General features: G+C 43.0%; 1 protein-coding gene across 4 annotated transcripts in view; it reads right to left on the reverse strand.

Annotated features, from left to right (window-relative positions):
* Nucleotides 1–19,375: 19,375 nt before the first annotated feature.
* Nucleotides 19,376–21,507, reverse strand: part of PPP3CA (protein phosphatase 3 catalytic subunit alpha) — a 364,984-nt gene continuing 362,852 nt past the window's right edge. For all 4 annotated transcript variants that reach the window (XM_077476624.1, XM_077476627.1, XM_077476625.1 and 1 more), the window contains one exon: nt 19,376–21,251. In XM_077476624.1, coding sequence (XP_077332750.1) covers nt 21,055–21,251 — 197 coding nt within the window. In that variant the 3' untranslated portion in view covers nt 19,376–21,054. The remainder of the gene's footprint in view (nt 21,252–21,507) is intronic.

Here is a 21,507-nt window from a genome sequence, read left to right on the forward strand (position 1 = left end):
GACACAAATCTCCATCTCCCATCAAGATATGCCTGTGTCTGATGAGTTTTCTAAAAAAAAAAAAAAAAAGTTTGCACAAATGGGACACATCCAACATGGCCCTTGCCTAGATTAGGGTTATCAAAATGTGTTTTCACAAGTTCATGCCCAAAATATGAGGGAATAAAATCTCTCTAAATATTTCTCCCTCACCAATGCAACTAGTACACCCCCTTTCATTCGCTTGGAACTGTTCCAAGGATACAAATAAATTGGGAGAGGTTTAGGATGTGCACTCCTCAGGTTCTCCTATAAGGGTTTAGTATGTGCACTGGAGAAGTGAAGGATTGTATTCCTATTGCCGCGTACACACGGGCGGACTGTATGGCCTACTTAGTCCGTCGAAACACATTTCAGCGGACAGTGCGCTCGTGTGTGGGCTTCAGCTGACTTTTTCAGCGTGCAGTCTGGCGTACTAAGTATTTCGGAATTTTCGAAATTCTGTCCGTCATACTTTGGTTTCAGCGGACAATCCGCTCGTCAGTAGGCTAGTTCGACGGACTAAGAATGGCGCATGCTCAGAAAGGATTTACACGGCGAAAGGTTGCATTGCTGTGTATTCGACTTCCTATTTCTAGTCCCGTCGTACGTGCTGTACACGTTATCGCGCAAGCTTTCGACGGACTGTTTGGCTATCCGTGTGTGGTCAAGTCCGTTCATTCGAAAGTAGGACGGACTGTCCGTCGGATTGTATGACGGACTAAGTAGGCCATACAGTCCGCCCGTGTGTACGCGGCTTATCTGTTAAGGTTTGTAGAAACCTTACCATCCCTGCCAATAAAAATAGACGCATTAAGAAAGTCCACTGAGGTGTTAGAACGGACAGGAAAAAAAGAAATATTCTATATTAGGATGTAGAGAATTCACAAAATTTACAAATGCATCAAATCAACAGTAGATCTTCTACCAACCACAAAAATGATTTCAATGTATCAGTGCCGGAATGCCATGTGGCTCAGCTATCCTGACTAGCTAAACATAGCCAAACAAAATTTTTCTTCTAATGCGTGTACAAAATATTTTGTAAAGGCTGAGGTCATGGACCCACTCATGGCTATGTCCCAAATCTCCTTATAAATGCCATCTTCATCTATTTTTTTTCAAGTTGTTTATGTTTTCCAGTTCAAGTCCCTGGAGAATTAACTTAATTGGTATTGTAGATGGGATTTAACCTAAAAAGATTTAAAGTGGTTCTAAAGCCTTAAAGGGTTACGTTCAGCATTTTTTCACCAGAAAAAAAAAACCCACATGGGAATGCAAATTCCCGCTATGCAGAGTTGTGTCAATGGGGCTTGACAGCTGAGTGTTTCCACTCCCTCCTATGTACTTGTATGAATATGGCCATACACTATGCAATCTGATTGTGTATTTAGTGAGAAGGGTGATCACTGATCGACTGCATTTCATTTAAAAAACGTGCACCTGGGAATGGGTGGGTGGATGATGTAGGGTGTGTGCTAATGAGGTCAGCTGGTCAACTCCTTCATGGCTTAAAGTCTGATAAGGAAGAAGAAATTACAAATGGAAACATAAGGAAACGTGGATTAGGACAAGAAAAGTAAGTGACTGTAGATTTAACGGAAAGCGTTGATATTTTTGCAAAAAAAAAAAAAGTACATGAATGCTATATTGGTGCATGGGGGGGACTGGAATTAAAAAAAATAAATAAAAATTGTACAAAGGTGAACTTACCCTTTAAGGTTTTTTACCTTAATGAATTCTATGTATAAAGGTAAAAAAAAGTCAGTGTCAGAGGACTTCCCCCCCAGTCCCCTCTTACACTTACCTGAGTCCATTATTGATCAATCGCTGTGCATAAGAGCAAGAGCTCTCTCAACTCTCTCTCTCATTGGGCAGATTGATAGCAGCAGTGTTCTGCAAATTATCACAAATTGATTCCCCAGAGCAGCTATACTTAACCCCAACAGGTCATGTTTTCAGGCTTTCCATTATTTAGCACAGGTGATTTGATCAGTTTCACTGCCTTAGTAATTACCACAGCCATTTCATCTGAGGGAAATCCTGAAAAAAAAACCTGATGGGGGTACGTGAGGACTGGAGTTGAGAAACATTAAACTATACCACAGAGAGAACCCATAGGTCAGTGATGGCGAACCCTGGCACCCCAGATGTTTTGGAACTATATTTCCCACGATGCTCAGCTACACTGCAGAGTGCATGAGCATCATGGGAAATGTAGTTCTAAAACATCTGGGGTACCAAGGTTCGCCATCACTGCCATAGGTGTTACGGCTGAATAAAACTCAGACTGGAGCCAAATAGAAGAATCATAGTTTAGTACTTTTATTAATAAATATAAATATATCAGCAAAATAATTCCACAAAGCAAACATGTAAAATCTCCACTCAAAATTCAAAGCCATATGTCAGGACTCACATATGTGAGCTAATGCAGCAGTGTGACATCAGCATGCAAATTCTGCCAAATACGTTTCATGCAATAGCATGTCCTCAGTGGATTTTTTGTTTTATATAAATAGATTCTTTGCAGTAAAGTTCACTTTTGGAGCTGCTTTATATATAGATATAGCAGCGAGTTTTACATTATGACCTTAATTTGCAAGCTGATGGATTTCCTATAAGCAGCTGACTTTTTTTTTTTCCTTTTCATAGTATTTATATCCCTTTTTGTGGCTGTTATTTTTCCTGCCACCAGGAAGGTGGGTCTGTTCACCTTCATGGGTTACCTGAAAATAGGATTCCACTGGCTGTGAGTAAAAAGTACCCACTTGAGCGGTATCACTATACTAAGTGTTCTCAGTCAGTAAATCTTTATCAGTGGTTCAGAGAGCCTATTGTTTGATGCACAATTGCTACGTGTATTTTGTAAGTCACAGGGTATGCACGTCCTTCATGGTCACCCTGGCAGACATATTTAGGTTTCTCCATTTTGATTCCATTAACTTTGTCAGTATAAGATGTTAGATGCTTCAATGTATTGCAATTTATTATTCACAGATCTGTGAATTAGATTTTTCTGGGACTGAGTTCCAGTGCTGTAATTTAACCACTTGCCGCCCGCTGTATAACAAATAGACGGTGGCAAAGTGGTTGCATAATCCTGACCGGACGTCATATGACGTGATCAGGATTATGAGCCGCTGCGCGCCCCCGGGGGCGCGCATCGCGGCGATCGTTGTTGTGGGGTGTCAGTCTGACACCCGGCAACTACGATCTCGGTAAAGAGTCTCCGACGGAGACTCTTTACCACGTGATCAGCCGTGTCCAATCATGGCTGATCACAGTGTAAATAGGAAAAGCCGGTGATCGGCTTTTCCTCACTCGCGTCTGTCAGACGTGAGTAGAGGAGAGCCGATCGGCTGCTCCTCTGACAGGGGGGGTCTGTGCTGATCAATTATCAGCACAGCCCCCCTGAGGATGCCCACACTGGACCACCAGGGACGCCACCAGACCACCAGGGATGCCCAGGACAAGGTATGCCACCCTAGACCACCAGGGATTCCAGTCAGTGCCACAATGGATGTCAATCAGTGCCCATAATGGATGCCAATCAGTGCCCACAATGGGCATCACTGATTGGCATGCATTATTGATTGGCACTGATTGACATCCATTAGTACAATATATTATAATACAATGCCGCCCATCAGTTCCCATCCATGCCGCCTATCAGTGCCCATCCATGCCACCTATCAGTGCCCATCCATGCCCACCTGTGCTGCCTACCCATCCCCACCTGTGCGCCTAACCATGCCCACCTGTGCCGACTAACCCATGCCCACCTGTGCCACCTATCCATGCCAATCCGTGCCAGCTATCAGTGCCAATTTGTGCCACCCATCAGTGTCGCCCATCAGTGCCACCTATCAGTGCCACATATCGGTGTCCATCAATGCCACCTCATCAGTGCCACTTCATTGGTGCCACCTCATCGGTGCCCATCAGTGCCGCCTTATCATTGCCCATCAGTGTAACCCCATCAGTGAAGGAGAAAACTTACTTATTTGCAAAGTTTTGAAACTGAAACAAAAAAAAACATTTTTTTTTTTTCAAAATTTTCGGTATTTTTTTATTTGTTTAGCAAAAAATAAAAACCACAGAGGTGATCAAATACCACCAAAAGAAAGCTCTATTTGTGGTAAAAAAATGATACAAATTTCATTTGGGTACAGTGTAGCATGACCGCGCAATTGTCATTCAAAGTGCAACAGCGCTGAAAGCTCAAAATTGGTCTGGGCAGGAAGGTGTTTAAGTGCCTGGTATTGAAGTGGTTAAAGGTTAACTTGAGTTGCGTTTTCACCTCCTCTATGACTAGCAGCATGAAATTCTGCAAATTTTGATTCGTGACCTTGATCTACTTATCAAAATATGAATGTCTGTATCTGCCTATACTTAGTTGGATTCTAACCCTCTATGTATTTTCTTGGCTCTGTATTACTCTGATTGCACCTGTGAAGCTCTAAGTAATATGATGCTTTCTTAATCTTTTATATTGTTGCAGTAAAGCTTTCATTGCAACACTTTCAAATGCAGCATAGGGGTGGTCAGAAAACAAAAAATGGCTGCAAATTCTTCAGGGATAAATATACAAATGTAGAAATCCTAAATGATCCTCCTTGGTAGAGGTTATCTGTGGCATCACCCAGCCCTTGGCCAAGTATTTGAATTATCATCTTCAGTCTCCTCATACTTGTGTGATACCAATCATTTAGTAGTCCCAATTTGTGTGGTTTTAGAGGCAGTTCAGCATTTTATGGGTGAAACTCCATCAATAGTGCCTGAAAATAGGTTAAGTTGTGAAGATTTGTTAAGCAGGTTCATTGGTAACTTCATGCTCCCAGCATTTGCCAATTTACTGTATGTGTAGGCATGTTAGACGAAAAATATGTATTGGGTTCATTTATGCAGTGGTACCACCTGGCTCTGATACATTGACATTTTCAGGGTTTGGAGAGAATCATGTGTTGAATTTGATAGCTTTTTTTTTTAAATGCCCAACTCCTTGGACTTTCTCAATGTGTCTGTGTCTAAGAGAAAGGATGGTAAAGACTTGCTCTGTGCACTTTTATAGATTCCTTATGGGACAGGAAAAATGGAATTGAGACTCAGCGCACACACACCAACTGTTTTTGGTGCAGGGCATGTCACATCTTCTGTCTCTCATCCAGACCACTGGGCAGTTCTGGAAAGGAACAAGAACCAAGGGTCTGGTATAGCGTTCGGGGGGGGGGGGGGTGAACGACGACACAATCATTTTTTTTTTTTTTGCAACGGGTCCCCTTTAAAAAAAAAAAAAAAAATCAACACCAGACCTAGATGGTCCTGGTTTGAATGGAAGAATTGGGGGGGGGGGGGGGGGGGAGACACCATTTTGTGTGTGAGGTTATCTACCTCTATACCAAACTCTCATCAAGGATAAGGCTCTGGTATAGATCAATGGAATCCTCAACTCCTCTGTTTACAAAGAGATCAAAGCAGTTGGGAGCTGTCCTTTGGCATTTTTTTTTTTTTTTTACCATCTGATTCACCTGGTGATCTGCCCTGTAACACCTCCTGAATTAATGTGCCCCCACTCTATGTGAAGGATCACAGGGGCACTTTGGACAGTAGCATTGTTAATCTGTGGGGAGGGGAGTGTTCGATGTTCCAGCAGATTAAGGTACACTAAAACTGAAGCCAAACTCCAGCTCACACTTAAACAGTTAAAGCAAAACTTTTTTCTTTTGGGATAAAGGTTTGACATAAATAAAAGCTGATCACTGTAAAGTGATAAATCTTGCAGGTGGGTACATGGTTTGTCTCATACCTTGCTCATCTTTTTGAAAAACAGCAGACTTACTGGCCAGATCGCCAGGTGAAAATATGGGAAAGAATGTTTAAAAAAAGAAAATGAATGCAGCCACCACATCTAAGAATTGATAAACTGCAATATAATACATTTTTCTTTTTGGATTTATTCCCACTTTAAGGTAGACCAAATTCTGATTTGGATATATATATATATATATATATATATATATATATATATAATTTTTTTTTTTTTTTTTTTTTTTTTTTTAACAAAAGCTTTTTGCTTTCTCTGTACTCCTCTAAATTTCTTTCTAAATTGAGCAAATGAAAATGTTTTTTAACCGCTTGAGATCCGCGCTGTAGCCGTCATTTGGCTCTGCTTTGCCGGGACTACATCTATTGACGTCGTCCCGTGCACAAGCGGCCTGCGCACCCCCTGAGGGGCTCTATGAGACTCGCCTGATCACAGATCGGAGCAAGGGATCGATCCCGACCCCTTACCACATGATCAGCTTTCAGCCAATGACAGCTGATCATGTGATCACAACAGAGCCGGTAATCGGCCATTTTTCCTCCTCACGCTGATAGCGTGAGGAGAAAAAAAAAAGCCGATCACCGACAGCCGTGAGAGGGACTTCAGTCCCGATCATGGCGAGCTGGGGCCAGCTCATCAGTGCCCACCTGCCCCCTGTCAGTGCCACCTAAGTATAGGAAAAAGTGCCACCCATCAGTACCCATAGTGCCACCCATCAGTGCCCACAATCTGCCTCAACAGTGCTGCACCTCAGTGCCACATATCCGTGCCCATCAGTGTCATCTACCAGTGCCCATCAGTGCTGCCCATCAGTGCCACCTATCAGTGCCCATCAGTCCCATCTATCAGTGGTACCTATCAGTGCCCATTAGTGCCACCCATCTGTGCCACCTTATCTGTGCCCATCTTTGCCCATCAGTGCCACCTTATCTGTGCCCATCAGTACTGCCTTATCAGTGCCCACCAGTGCCGCCTCATCAGCGCATTTCAATGAAGGAGAAAAATGACCTGTTTGCAAAATGTTCTAACAAACTATTAAACAAGATTTTTTTTTTGCATCTTTTTTTGTTTGTTTAGCAAAAAATAAAACTCCCAGCTGTAATTAAATACCACCAAAAGAAAGCTCTATTTGTGGGAAAAAAATGATAAAAATTTAATTTGGGTACAGTGTTGTATGGCCGCACAATTGTCATTCAAAGTGCATCAGTGCTGAAAGCTGAAAATTGGTCTGGGCAGGAGGGGGGTTTAAGTGCCCAGTAAGCAAGTGGTTAAACGAAGAGATTCTGCATAATGAAAGCAATGGAAAATGTTACATTGCACACACTGCTGAACAAGTCTGTATCCAACCCCATGCTTGCTTTGGTCAGACTGGGGATCTAAATAGAGTCAAATCTCAATCTTCTGCAATACCTGTACCTTGGCACTTTCATCTCCTTCCTGCACAGGCCCATTTTCAATTTTGCAATTTGAATGACAATTGCGCGTTCATGCAACCCTACCCAAACAACATTTTTTATAATTTTTCTGAGACAGTTAGAGCTTTCTTTTTGGTGGTCTTTAATCATCACTGTGTATTTTTTTTTAAACAAAAAACACAGACAATTTTGAAACAATAAAAAAATAGTTTTCTTAGTTTGTTATAAAATGTTCTAAATAAGTAATTGTTTTCCTTCACTGATGGGCGCTGATGAGGCTGCACTACTGTACTGATATGTGGCACTGTCATGAATCACTGATGGACAATGACAAGGCAGCACTGATGAACACAGATTGGCAACACTGATAATCAGGACACTGATGATCAGTGCCCTGATTATCAGTGTAGATGTCCCTGGTGTGGAGTACTGCCAATAACCGACAAATTTTGTTTACACTGTGATGAATTGTGATTGGTCACAGCTGGTCACATGGTAAAGAGCCACTGTGTCCTATGGACACAGCCGATCACAGACACTTGCCGATGTGCGCGGGCAGCACGATCACAGGAGTCAAATCGTCCTTCATATTTGTCCATCTCTATGGTCAGCCGGCACAACTGCCCATAGTACTCCCAGGCTCCCCTGTGGAATGGGAGAGCCCAGAAACAATGATGCACAGCATTGGGGGGGGGGGCTTCCGCTACTTGTAAAAGTGATTGGGCAGCTATGATCAGCTGCTCTGATCACTTTTATTGCTGGCAGTAAAGAATGATACCGGGATCATGACTGCAGCCATGATCCTGATATCGTCCCCAATTTCTGAGGACGTATACATAAATGTGTTTGGTTGGGGAAGTGATTAAATCTGTACCTTAAAAAAATAAAAATCCCTGATGGCCCTCCCATGAAGGTTCTTGTTCAAGCACTTCATGTTATAAAAGACAGTTTCGTCCCAATTGTACAGGACACAGGCAGAGATTTCATACACCAAGAAACAGGAAGGGTGGTCAACAATGAGGCAGACAGAACTGTGCCAACAGGCCCGAGAACAAGCGTCAGAAGACTCAACCTCAGAGGTCCATGGCGTGCCAAAAGCTGCACTACCAGAAGATTGGACAGCCACCTGGGTAAAACGCTGAAAAACTACTGAAAATGTATACATAGAAGACCAGGTGAAGGCATTACACAACTGGGCTACAGTGGCTTGGTATCAAAATGCTCGGAAAACACTCCTGCAAGTAACCCTTTTGCCTCCTGGTACGGACCGGTGGGGTGTATCACAGGATTGTGTGTGAAAACTGGCAGGCAGACTCTTGCCTGTCAGGTAAGAGCATTCAGTTGGCTCCGCTGTCACCCCAATTGCTCTCACACCCCCTCCCCGGTACCGGCGCTCCCCCGCCACACCTACTAGGCTCCGCTTGCCTATTGGTGGGCCATGGGATCTCCATGGCGGGTGCCGGCAGGTAGTGGAGGAGAAGTGTGCACACATGTCCGCTCTCCTCCTCTTCTTCTTGTGACCCGAAAAGCGACTTCTCTGATGTCACTTCCAGGTCAAGCTGTCGGTGTTCCCGGCTCGCTTTGTCGAGAAAGGATGTTTTGTAATGCGATCTGCATTGCAAAACATTCAGTAGAGTACAGGGGAGACATGCAGGGTCACCTAAAAATCAAAATTTTCTTTTGCCAAAAAATAAAGTTACATCCAAGCATATAAAATCCCCCCCCAAAAAATGCTGAAGCCCCCCACATATACACAAGCATGAAAGTAAACGCACGAGTCGGGTACCTACATGCAAAAACGTTGATTGCGATATATATGTTGTATAATCGCCATGTACGCTGGAGTGAGAGAAATAATTCTAACACCACGCCTCCTTCGTAACACTAAACTGATACCTATAGGGGGCTTATAGAAAATATAGGGTACTGAAGTTTCTCGCAATTTCACTGGCGCACATAAAATTTAAGTTTTGGCATATTGGGTATCTATTTCCTTGGTACAACCTCATCTTTTATATTTTACCAACAATCTGGGTAATTTATAGTGTTTGTCTGCACTAGAATTCACTTTAGTGTGTTTTTTGTTACTGAAATGCGTTTCCTAGACCTTTGCGGTAATATCGTGTGACATAGAAAATTGAAACTACCACTATTTTATTCTGTAGGGCATCTGCTTTCAGAAAATATATAATATTTGTGATGTGTGTAATCTTCAGGCCTAAAATGATTTTTTTTAAACATGTGCGCAAAAACCGCAAAACCAGCTCTAGCAGCGAAAGGGTTAAATTTCGTATGAGGAAGAGCTCTTTACAAGGAACTTGAGGGCTAAGAACATGCATGCATCGTACATTCTAGGAGAAGGTGTTCTGGTATATCATAGACTTAATAATATAGTGTGCAATACTAAGCTGCAGTTTCTAAAGCTAGCAAAATCCTTTCTCAGGTTATTACAGAGGACAAGGGGGCACGCTTTACATCTGGAGGAAAAGAGATTTAACCTCCACATATAGAAAAGTTTCTTCACAGTCAGAGCTGTGAAAATGTGGAATAAACTTTCTATACAGCTGGTTCTGGCCAGCTCAGTAGATCGTTTGAATAAAGCCTGGATGCATTCCTAAATTCTTATAATATAACTGGATATTACATTTTAGAGGTAATACAACCAGGGCTAGTTGATGCAGGGAATATCCTATTGCTTCCCAGGAGATCAGAAAGAATTGTTATTTCCCACACTGGAGCAAATTCGATAATGCTTTATTTGGGTTTATGCCTTCCCCTGGATCAAATGTAGGTATTGGATTGTGTATATGGTGGGGGGTTTCAATATTTTTTTCCATGTTGGTTGAACAAGATGGACTAGTGTTTTTTTTTTTTTTTCAACTGCACTAATCATGAAGGAATTTGTTTATGGATTTTACATTGAGTATAGGATTAATACCCCTGTGCTGTGCTTTGGTACAATAGACAGGTTTGAAGGAAATCCTTTGAACCTGTCTTATGGCGGTACTGGCACAACTCCCTGGAAACAAGAGGTGGTTCAGTGCATTCTGCAAATCTAACTGTCCTTGGGCAGTTTTTGGTTGATTTGAAAAAAAAAAAAAAAGAAAGCAGTGGTGAAGTGGCAGTGTTGAGTTCTATTTTATACCCTTTTGAAATGGCCGCGGACACGTATGGCATTTTGCAGCTAACTGAAAGCATTGCACCAAATGCCAAGGCGAGTGCCCCTGCAGAATCCAGTGCCTGGAGAAACATTGCAGGTCATCACCACAAGGGAGGGGTTGGAGTACAACTACAAAGGTTTTACAGAGAGAGGGGCTTGATTGAAGATTCGGATGGTAAAATAATAAAGAAAAAAAAAGCTAAAAAGTGGTTGCAAACTCAAATAAAAACAAATAAAAAACAGGTTATATTTACCTGCTCTGGGCAATGGAACTGCAAACAGCGTCTCAAACCTCCTCTTCTCGGGTTCCCCAACAGTACTCCTGGCTCCTCCTCTTCTTGATGTGCCACCATAGGAAGACTCTTCCTATGATGGCACACCTGCAAGCTTGATCCTGGGCTGTGCTACTTGTCCATAGGCAGAAAGCATTGCTCTGCCCCACCCCCTCATCACAGGATGCGACTGATATTGACCAATGATGGCTTCTGCATTAAGGTTAAAAATATTTAGGCTTTGGAACTACAAGCTAAGCGTGGATTTCTCCGTGAAAGAAAAAAGGTTCATCACCTTCAGAGACTAGCAAAAAACAGAGGACAAGGAGTGGGTTAGGTCATGTCATTTAAAACTTTGCCAGTGTCCAATTACCAAAAGGTACAAACCTAGAACCCATGGTGTATGAATACTGTATCCTGTAATGTACAATTGAAAAAATAGGATTTTTGTACTCATAAAATCCTTTTCTCTGGAGTTCACTGACTGACACAGCTCCTTTATTCTTGACCGTCAGGCTGTTAAGCCACCTTCAGGAGAGGACTAGGCAGAACATGTTAACATGTACAAAAAACAGAACGTTCTAGTTCCACCCAAGGGGCAGTCCATTCAGTAAAAACCCCCCCAGCCTGCTTCCTGCAGCCTCAGTACGTCAACAAGTAGTATAACGTAATCAGAAAGAGGGGAGGGTGCTGTGTCAGTGAACTCCAGAGAAAAGGATTTTACAGCGAGTACAAAAATCCTATTTTCTCTTACGTTCACTGACTGACGCAGCTCCTTTTATTCTTGACCATCGGGACGTCCCCAAGCAGTGTCATAACAAGGGGTGGGAAACCGCATAAAAGAACTTCACCCACAATCAGAAGTGCTCCCTAACAGGGGAGACACCACCTTATCTAACCGCATCAGAACTTGCAGTAACAATGCAACAGTGCATTATACTCAAAAGGTAACTGTATTTTCTTTAAACAGAAAAAGGAGTGCAGAATTGCAACATTACACTGAAGCCCGCAAAAAATCAAAAGCAAAGCAGGCATCAGAAGATGCGCTTACATCCACTGTGTGGAAAAACATTTACAGCCAAAGCAGGCATCAGACGACTTACATCCACTCTGTAGAATTTGGTAAAAGTGTGAACGGACGACTAAATCGCCGCCTACACACCAGAGCGACTGACACTCGATGTCGGAAGCCCAAGAGGTCCCAATTGTCCTGGTGGAATGGGCCATGGCAGGAGAGGGGGGCATCTGCCCTTCAAGGCGTAGGTCTGTACCACATCTGTCTGATCCACCTGGAAATGGTGGTCAACGAGACTGCCATACCTCTTTTTCAGATCAGCTACCAAAAGGAACAGAGAATCTAATTCCCGAAGGGGAGCCCTGGCAGACAAATATATCTTTATAGCCCTGACCACATCCAGGGAATAAAGGGCCACCTCTTAGGATGTGTCGGTTTAGGACAGAGAGAATGTAACACAATATCTTCATTGAAGTGGAATGCCGAAACCACCTTCGGCAGAAAGGAAGGTTGCAGGCGCTGCACTACCTTATCCTTATGGGTAACCATATAGGGCGACTTGCAAGACAAGGCCGCCAGTTTCGAAACCCTCCTGGCCTGTAATGGCCACCCTCAGCACCACTGCTGACACTGAAACCCTGGATAGCATAGGAAGCGTTTCCAGAGCTGCGTCCCAAGCATACTTAAGACCGTGCACTAACTGGTCTGCTAGTTCCATGCAGACAGGAGTCTTCTGCTTCTCCAATTCGCGGTGCAAAAGTTTGCCCATTCAGTAAGTGTCTGTGACACATGTGCTGTGGTCAGTACTGGTCGTATTGCTGACCCCCAACCGTAAATAAGGAACGGGCCACTGCCTCGGTTCCTGCCCGTGGGGTCCTTAACCACAGGAGCCCCCTCAACCGGGATTGTGGTTACTTTATCTAACCTGGATACAGGGGGGGTCCACGACCCGAGGAGCCGACCATTATTACAGAAGGCTCTCCACAAGGGGGTAACGCACCGCCATGCTTTTTGGGACCGAAAAGGTCCACTGCGGTCGCCCCCATTCTTGTATATGAACTTATTGAAATAAGTCAGATACGGAAACACCTTAGACCCCTTTCACACTGGGGCTTTTTTCAGGCGTTTTGCAGGTGCTTTAGCGTTAAAAAAAGTGCATGTAAAACGCCTGAAAGAAGCCTCATCTGCAATCCCAATGTGAAAGCCCGAGTGCTTTCACACTGAGACCCCTTTCACACCATGGCATTTTTCAGGCGCTTTAGCGTTAAAAATAAGTGCCTGTAAAGCGCCTGAAAGAAGCCTCAACTGCAATTCCAATGTGAAAGCCTGAGTGCTTTCACACTGAGGCACTGCGCTGGCAGGGCGTCAAAAAAAGTCCTGCAAGCAACTTCCTTGTAGCGCTTTTGGAGCGGTGAATACACTGCTCCTAAAGCATCCCTTCCCATTGAAATCAATGGGAAGCGCCTGCAAAACCCCTGCAACGCGATTTTGGCAGCAGAGCTTTGTGGGCACTTTTAACCCTTCATTTGGCCACTAGCAGGGGTTAAAAGCGCCCAATAGCACTCGAAAAACGCTGGTAAAGCGCTGCTAGTTTAAGCAGTGCTTTATGAGCATTTTTCGGGCGCTGACACTGTAAAAGGGCTCTTAAAGCACTTGAGCTTTCACATTGGGATTGCAGATGAGGCTTCTTTCAAGTGCTTTACAGGCGCTTTTTTTTAACGCTAAAGCGCCTGAAAAACACCTGAACAACGCCCCAGTGTGAAAGGGGTCTTAGGTGTACGAGCTGGGTTACGGGACCCAAAAGCAACCATTACTGCAGCAGAAGGACCTGCTGTATCCTGATCTTCAGGGTATCACGCACAGCTATGATAAGTGCTCCAACTAGCGCTGTTCTTGCGTGGGACTCCTCACTGTCCGATCGGTCCTGGTCAGCATCATCTGAAATGACAGAGCAGGGGCCACCAGTCTCAGCGGGGCCCAAGTCTGCGTCAGAGCTCTCCCTGGATGGGGGGGGGGGGCAGGGGCCGATTTCTACCAGCTTGTGCCTGCACACCGCCTCCACCCTGGCAACAAACCTTTTCAGGACCGCAAACAAGGCGTCCAAAGGCACTGCACTGTTTGCAGATGAGTAGGTTGCAATTGCAGGGAGTTAGGAGGAAGAAACATCAGTTTCTGAAGCCATGCTGTCTCACCCTGTCTGCCACCATTGGGGACTTAGGAAAGGTGTATAGTCCCACCCTCCTAGCTGCTGCAGGCTGAGGGGCCCCCACCGCAGGACTCACAACCCTGACCGAGTTCTGCGCCGTTCAGCTAGTCGTGCCTGTGTCAGCTCCCAAGTGTCTGTGAGAAGAAACCATGTTGTTCTGAGCCTCAGGGTCCAGCTCTGGGTAAAAAAAAAAAACAAGCTTGGCTACAACAAAATGGGCGTCGAGCGTCCAGTATAAAGGACATAATCACAGGGAAAATGGCTGCCGAACTACAGTAAAATGGTTCCTGACCATGCTTCTCCCTGAGTCACATCAAACATGGCTCCCAAACAACTATACAGTGAGAGACAGTGAAAAAAGACAGAAAATGGCAGAACAGCGCTTTGGCGATCAGCATGTGCAGCCCTCAGACACCCAGCAGGGAGACAACAGACAGCCAGAGGGACAGCCACCCAGCGCTGCCCCCCACCCAAGGTGACAGCCCCCCAGAGGACCCCTATCTATATGGCACACACACACCGCTCAGCAGCCCATGCAGCATCCCCCACGGGGGGAGGGGAGATAGGGACAGGGAGAGAAGAGAGGGAGAAGAGGGACCCCTGAATCGACCTCCCAGGGAATGTCCAGCTGCTCAGCCCCACTGAGGCAGGGAGAGCTGTAATTACCATTCCGGACGAGCTGGAGACATTCCATCACAGACCCACTCTCTGATCAGTATGGTGTGGCTGCTGGCCACGGCACACTGACTCAGACATCAGTAGCCCAGTCATATGTGTGCCTCGGAGGATTGCGCTCACCGGCTGCCCCTGGAGCCTGAGGGGCATGTCGTGGCTGACCCAGCACGTAGCTATGGTCTGCACACTCTCCCTGGCCAGGCTGGGGAGACTACAAGGATAAGGGTATCCAGCCTGTCACCAGCCAGCTGTTGATAGCAGATCACAGGATCTTAATCTTGCACAAAAGACAAAAACTTCTGCAAAAAAATCCCCGGACCGATGGGCCCGCAGGGTTCCTAGGTCCATCTCCTTCACTTAGGCAAAACAAAACTGAGGCTGCCGGAAGCAGGCTGGGGGGTTGTTACTGAAGGGACCGCCCCTTGGGCGGAACTATAAAGTACTGTTTTTTGTACATGTTAACATGTTCTGCCTAGTCCTCTCCTGAAGGTGGCGTAACAACCCGATTGTCTAAGTAAAGGAGCTGTGTCAGTCAGTGAACTTAAGAGAAATTATAATTTACCTTAAAATACAGTAACATATTAACAGCAATGTGAAATCAGAGAAACATTTAGATATTTCTCAAGTGTACAAAACTTACCTTTCTCAACTTACTGCTGCATTGTTTTGTGATAAGATTTCAAACACTTGTAGCAGATGTTAAACGTTCTACTGGTTTCTAAGGTTTAAAATGTCAAGGTGTTAAAATGTCAATGTTAAATCATATACGAACATTGACATGTCTATAGAGACACAAAATATCATGACACAGTTTTTTTAAAATGTATTTATTTTTCCAAAACACCTCTAGAACATCAAGAGACTCAAAGGATGTGTACCAACTACAAATAGAAAACTTTGTACTTTGTTTTGCAGTCTACAGTCAAAATCTAAAGTGCAACTGCACCTTTTATCATAGCCCTCTCTCTGCCCCAGCACCCCCTCCCAGTCTTAAACTCAGCAGCCTCTGGTTTAGCAAGATATTAATGACTTGTTAAAACATCCATTTGCCAAAATGTTCTTGGATGGGCCACTGCATGAGATCTGCATTACTATTTAATCTAAAGCTTAAGCTTGAATTAAGCTACATAGGAATGGAGAGTGATAAGTGTATATGCAGTCCTGGTTGAAATCTTGATAAGCTGTTGTGCGATCTAGTCAGTGGGATTTCTTTGGATGGGGGGACAGGCGAGTATAAGGCCTGTGTTGATGGGCATTTGTTTATGTCAGAACTGCTTCAAAAAATTGGATTGCAAAAGCAGCTTAGATGGAGGTCAACTGCAGGTGAGAAGGGGCTAACTGTGGGGCAAATGAATGATCTAAGAAGCATCTTAATCAAAGTCATATGCAAATGGAATGGAATGCAAAGAAAGCTCGATTTGCCCATCTACACAAGCCCAAAGCCTGTCAACACAGGTCCTAAGACTGGGGTGGTGTGAAATTCCATATCACATGCGTGGCAAAAACTGTGCATTCTAAGATAACAGTTAACCCAGAACATGCGCAGATTTGCCATAGGGCTCTTATGGAACTTGAGCCCTGTGGCACATCTGCAAACACGCCAGAGGCAGAGACAAAATATTGCCTAGGTGAGAAGAGGGAAATGCTGCTTTGCAGGTAAAATGAATACAGTGTATTAAAAGAAAACCAAAACAATACTGTCTATTGCTAATAGAGGGAGGGGAGGGGACAGGAGGGGAGAGGAGGCGGGGCAACTTCAAAGTTAAGGCGAAGGTCCACTATAAGGCTAAGTCTTTAATAAAGTGGAAGCATATCACCTTAGAAAGAATCTTGGACAGAAGACTACTTTTTCATTGTGACAAATATAGGAATGGCTTTCTACAAGAGAGAGCTACTAACTGAGACATGTCTGGCAGATGTGATCGATACCAGAAAGGCCATTTTACAGGAGAAGTTATCTAGGGGGATATCCTTGATGGATTCAAGGGATGGTTTCTGTTGGGCAGAGAGAGACAAGTTGAGATCCCAGATGGGCACAAGATGCTGTAATTTAGGCCTAACATGATATACAAGTTGAATGAAGGTTTTGAAAAATCAGAGAAAAGCACAAGGCTTTTGAAATAGAATAGACAAAGCCAAGATCTGTGTTTTGAGACTACCCAAGACTGAATTCTGACTTGAATTGAAAGACTTGATTGTAGGAAGTTCAGAATGCAAGGTATAGAATAGTCTCTGGGATTGAGGTGGCGGTAGTCACACTTGGCAAAAAAAAGGGTTTCCAGGTAGGTGCTGGATCTCATCGTAAAAATATTTTCTTGCTTTTAAAAAGTTAGGAATGACAGACTCAGCAATCCTTCTGTCCCTTAAGACCTGGGCTTCAACATTCATGCTGTTAAAGCCAGAGGGAGAGAACCAGGGTGAAATGGGGGCAATGAGAAAGTAGATGATGCCTGTTGAGAAGAGGCCAGGGGTCATCTCCTCGAAGTCTGAGTATGCCTGTGTACCAGGTCCTTTTGACCCAGTTTGGTGTAATTGGAAACACTGTCTTGCTCTATCTTGTTGAGCAGATGGGGCTTGATGTTGAATCAGGAAGTCAGGATTGATTACATCTGGGGTTGAATATGTGTGGGTGAAGGGCTCATTCCCTCGGATTCTGGTGGTGGCAACTGAGATAGTTTGCTTTCCAGTCGTTTACTCCTGGGATGTAGACAGAAGAGATCACTAGACAGCGAGTTTATGAGATGATCTGACTTGCTTCCTTCAGGGCTGCAAGACCCCTGTGGCCCCCTTTCTGGTTGTTGTAGGCCACAGCAGTGGCATTAGCTGACTGCACCCTGATTGGGTGTCCTTAAAGAAGAGGTTTTCAGTGTTGCAGAGCCATCATTATTGCACTGAGCTCCAAGATGTTGATGGGGAGCTTAGTTTCTGCGGGTGACCATATTCCCTGTACCATCATGGACTGGAACTCTACTCCCCAGCTTGAAAGACTGGCATATGTTATCACTTTTCAGTGACGGGGAAGAAAGGATTTCCTTTTTGTCAAGGCTGGGCTGGAGCTCCGCCAAGTTAGGGAATTTCATGCCTGGCTGGATAGAATCCTTGGCAAATTGAGAGAAGTATGCTTGTTCCAATACGACAACATTTTTTGTTTGAGAGGTCTTGTAAATGGTTGAATGGTACAAACTCTAAGTAGGTTACCATGAGGTCTCGAAACCTCATGGAGAATCTGTGGGATGTCTCCTTGACCTTATTTCTTGAGGTACGAAGACCTTTGTACAAACTTTTAGAGCAGAAGATAGGTCAAAAGGTAGTTCAACAAACTGGAACGGACTGTCACTGCCAAGCACAATGAGGAGAACCCCATCACTGGGAAGAGGGCTTTGGGGAAGACTTGGTGGGCTTTTGCTCTGAAAGGAGGGGCTGAACTTGGGTTTGGAAGTTGAAAGTAGTTAGGTGCTCTGTGGTTTGCAGAAGCAAAAGCCTCCTGAAAGGGGGGGGGGGGGGTTGTAATCTTCCTTTGTGGAAGTAAAATCTTTCCTCCTGTGATATCCTTTATGAATTCGCACAACTGCCCCCCAAACAGCTGTCTTTCTTGAAAAGACATACATGTGAGGCATCTTTTACAGGCGGCTTCAACTATCCAGGTTTTTAGCCACTGAATTCTACACATATGAATGGAGATTTTCATTCTGTAAATTTGTCTCATGACATATTTTAGGCTTTCTTTTGCCATAGCTATGGGTGAGGGTATTTCACATTGGGGTACTCACGATGTAGTATGTGAAATATAGCGTAAACATGTCCAAAAGGAAAATGCAGCAACCCGGGTGTAGACTGACCTGTAATGAATCCTCAGTGGTGAGAGGGTTGGAGGAAGGAACTGAGTACCTTAAAAGGTTTTAGGCAGAAGTAGCAGTAAAGCGTGAGACCTGTGGTGTGATTTCACACACAGTCATCCATCTGAGACTAAGCTTTAAACGGTTGCATTTTAGCATCATATTTGAAAAATGTACACTGAAGTGAATACAATTCAAATATAGGTCCAGTTTAATAGTCAGAGATACAGGGTGGCCCTATCTTACCTGTCTATAATGTTAGACTGTATATGAAGTCTAGACTTTACCTGTCATGCTGGACACACCCATAAGGGGTCTTCAGGGACTGGATTCCATAGCAATGGACCACAGTTTGGAGTACTTTGCAGCTGACTACATGCCTTGCATTAAGTTCCGGGGTGAGCACGCATGCAGGATCCAGTGCCCGAAGCATCACTACAGGACCCTTTGCGGAGTGGGATCTGAGTACAGCTCCCAAGGTTTTATCAAGGCTGCACCGATATGGGTGCACTGCTTCTATTTGTGGAATTAAAAAACAGTATAGAGTTGATTAAAGAATTTGAAGATAAAATATTAAATATAATAAACTAGTTAAGCCAAAAGTAATGAAGGAGAAGAGGTCCATCACTTTAGGTCCTCTGCAGAAAACAGAGGAATCATGAAATGGGGTGGGGTTATGAGGGAGGTAACCAGAGGGTGTGTCCTCGAAAGCTTGTTTGATCACTGGAAGTTATGAGCCTGTAACCCAGGGTCAATGAATACGTTGCCTTTGTCCTGTAATGTACAGATATGTGGGTTAGTCTTGGAGAGAGTATGAAACCCTGCACAGGCACATACATGGGGCTTTCCTTTTCCCTGGCAATCCCCTGTAATTTTCACTGCTGATATTTACATTTACTTGAATTAAATGCAATGCATGGTGAGGAAAAATACCCGGAAGCAGGCGGATGCTTAAGTTCATGCACATTTTATTGAGTAGTAATATAAAATGCTTTTTTTGTCATTGTTACACGTGCATGCTTCGATTGCCAACATTTCAGAAGTCAAATTACAAAGGCAAGGCTTTAGGCTGTAGTGAATTACTTGGGCACTTAAACAACTGTTAGAAAATATCAATGGACTTTAATTTGATTCAATTAAATGTATTTTTGATGTTAGAAGAAGTCAATAATAACCCGTAACTCATATTATAAAGGGAAAAAAAAGTGAAAAGAATTACACATTTGTGGCACATGACGTAACATAACAGAATGACCAAACTATTATGACACTAACAGTTATCATGCACTTAAAGTTTCACATGTAACCACAAACTTATTTAAAATTTCACAAGTTTTGCTAAACATGCTAACCATATATATGTGTGCACTGACAAGCGTATGTTATAAAACATTAAGAATATTCTTTTCTCTTCTTTAGATTTTTTCAAAGCTTTTTCTTTGATTACAAAATTTCAAAGGCATTAAGCGTTTTAAGAGAATATAAAGTATGCCAGTATACATACATTTCCAGTATAAGTCCAACCACTAAGCGCATTACAGTCCGATACAGGCCTATACAGCCAATTTTGTCATAAAAAACATGCATAGGCAGATTTTTACAGAATATAGATGCTTTTCACTGCACTTAATATGGTGTCTTGTTCACTATACTTAAAAATGCACCACTCATAAATATTAAAATTCAGCAAGCCACAACCAATACTTTATTTACCAAAAAAAACGTAGATAGACCAGCAAAAAAATAGAATGATTATCATTATTCCAGTTTTGCTTATTAAAGAAAAAAAAAAAAAAAAGAATATATTCACTGCCAAATAGTTAAGCTATGTGTTCTATAAGTAAGAAGGGCATTCAAGCACAATAATGTAACCTGAGGTAAGTATAATCTGTACAAAATTAAACTTTCCTTTTTTGGCATCTTTAACAAATTTTTCAACATTCTTACATTTAATTTTTTTTTTGTTTTTTTTTTCTTTGCTTTTGTCCTTTTCCTTGCTAAAGCAATGCACTGAAGTCCATGTCCCAGCACCAGTGACATTAAGACTTTTCAGATTTGTGGTTTGGGTTACAGATACTCTGCTGGAGAGGCTTGCAATTCATTAAAACAGAGATGCAACTGCAAGCAGCTTTGACAGAGTGAGGAACATTGGGGAAAACAATGAGCCAATCTGGACAAGAGTAACAAAACATCATCAATAAATAGTCCTTATTTTAGTTTGTACATTATGTTAAAAATGTTTAATGTCTATTTGTAGTTTAGAGCTGCAAATGTAAACATACAATAGTTAGTAAGAAATTAGACAAATATGTACTGTATGTTCAGTAACTAAAAGAAGGCCTTTCAGTAATGTAAAGGTTCCAATGTCATTGGAAAATATGTTCTATATAGGTCAGCAATATTTTTGTGTATATTTTCTACAAGCATTTATAGGCATATCCAGATGAGGCCAGAGCCCCCACTAAAATAGATCAGACTATATTTCTTTAGATGACATTGTAAACTGAATCATTCATCACCAACCCCAGAGTAAGTAGCATTTACCCAAATCAAGATCACCCAGTTGCTGATATGCAGCAATCCTGTCATGCCTTGCAGCTACAAAAAATATATTAATGAACAGGAAGTGGTCACTGAATATTGCTGCTGGTGCTGCCATTGCTGTCAGTGCCATTGGTCTCTGAAGAAATAGCCTTGTTGATAGAGTTAAGGTTGGCATCTGAAGGAAGAGCATCTCGGCGAGGTGGCATCCTTTCGTTAATGCGGTCCAAGCCCTTGGCCTCTTCAAAGCTAGTAATCTTATGCTGTGGCGAGAATCCTTTGATTGCTACATAGAAAAGGGCAAAAGTATAAAAACAAATATTGTTAACACAATTTAAAAAACAAAAACATAAATTAAAAAAGTAAATATTAATTCACATGATATGAAGTGGGAAAACACTGGATTAAAAAAACAAAAAACAAAAACATAATGCCACTAAAATAAAATAAAAAAAAAGTGCTATCCATTTGAGTTCAGCTCATTTGTTTTTCTTTCATTTTTATTCTCTGCACAGTTTAAAAAAACGTGATTTTTGTTTAAA

Source organism: Lithobates pipiens, unplaced genomic scaffold, assembly GCF_037356315.1.
Source record: "Lithobates pipiens isolate NorthernLeopardFrog02 unplaced genomic scaffold, aLitPip1_a1.2 Scaffold_13, whole genome shotgun sequence".
In the NCBI taxonomy this organism is placed as follows: Eukaryota; Metazoa; Chordata; class Amphibia; order Anura; family Ranidae; genus Lithobates; species Lithobates pipiens.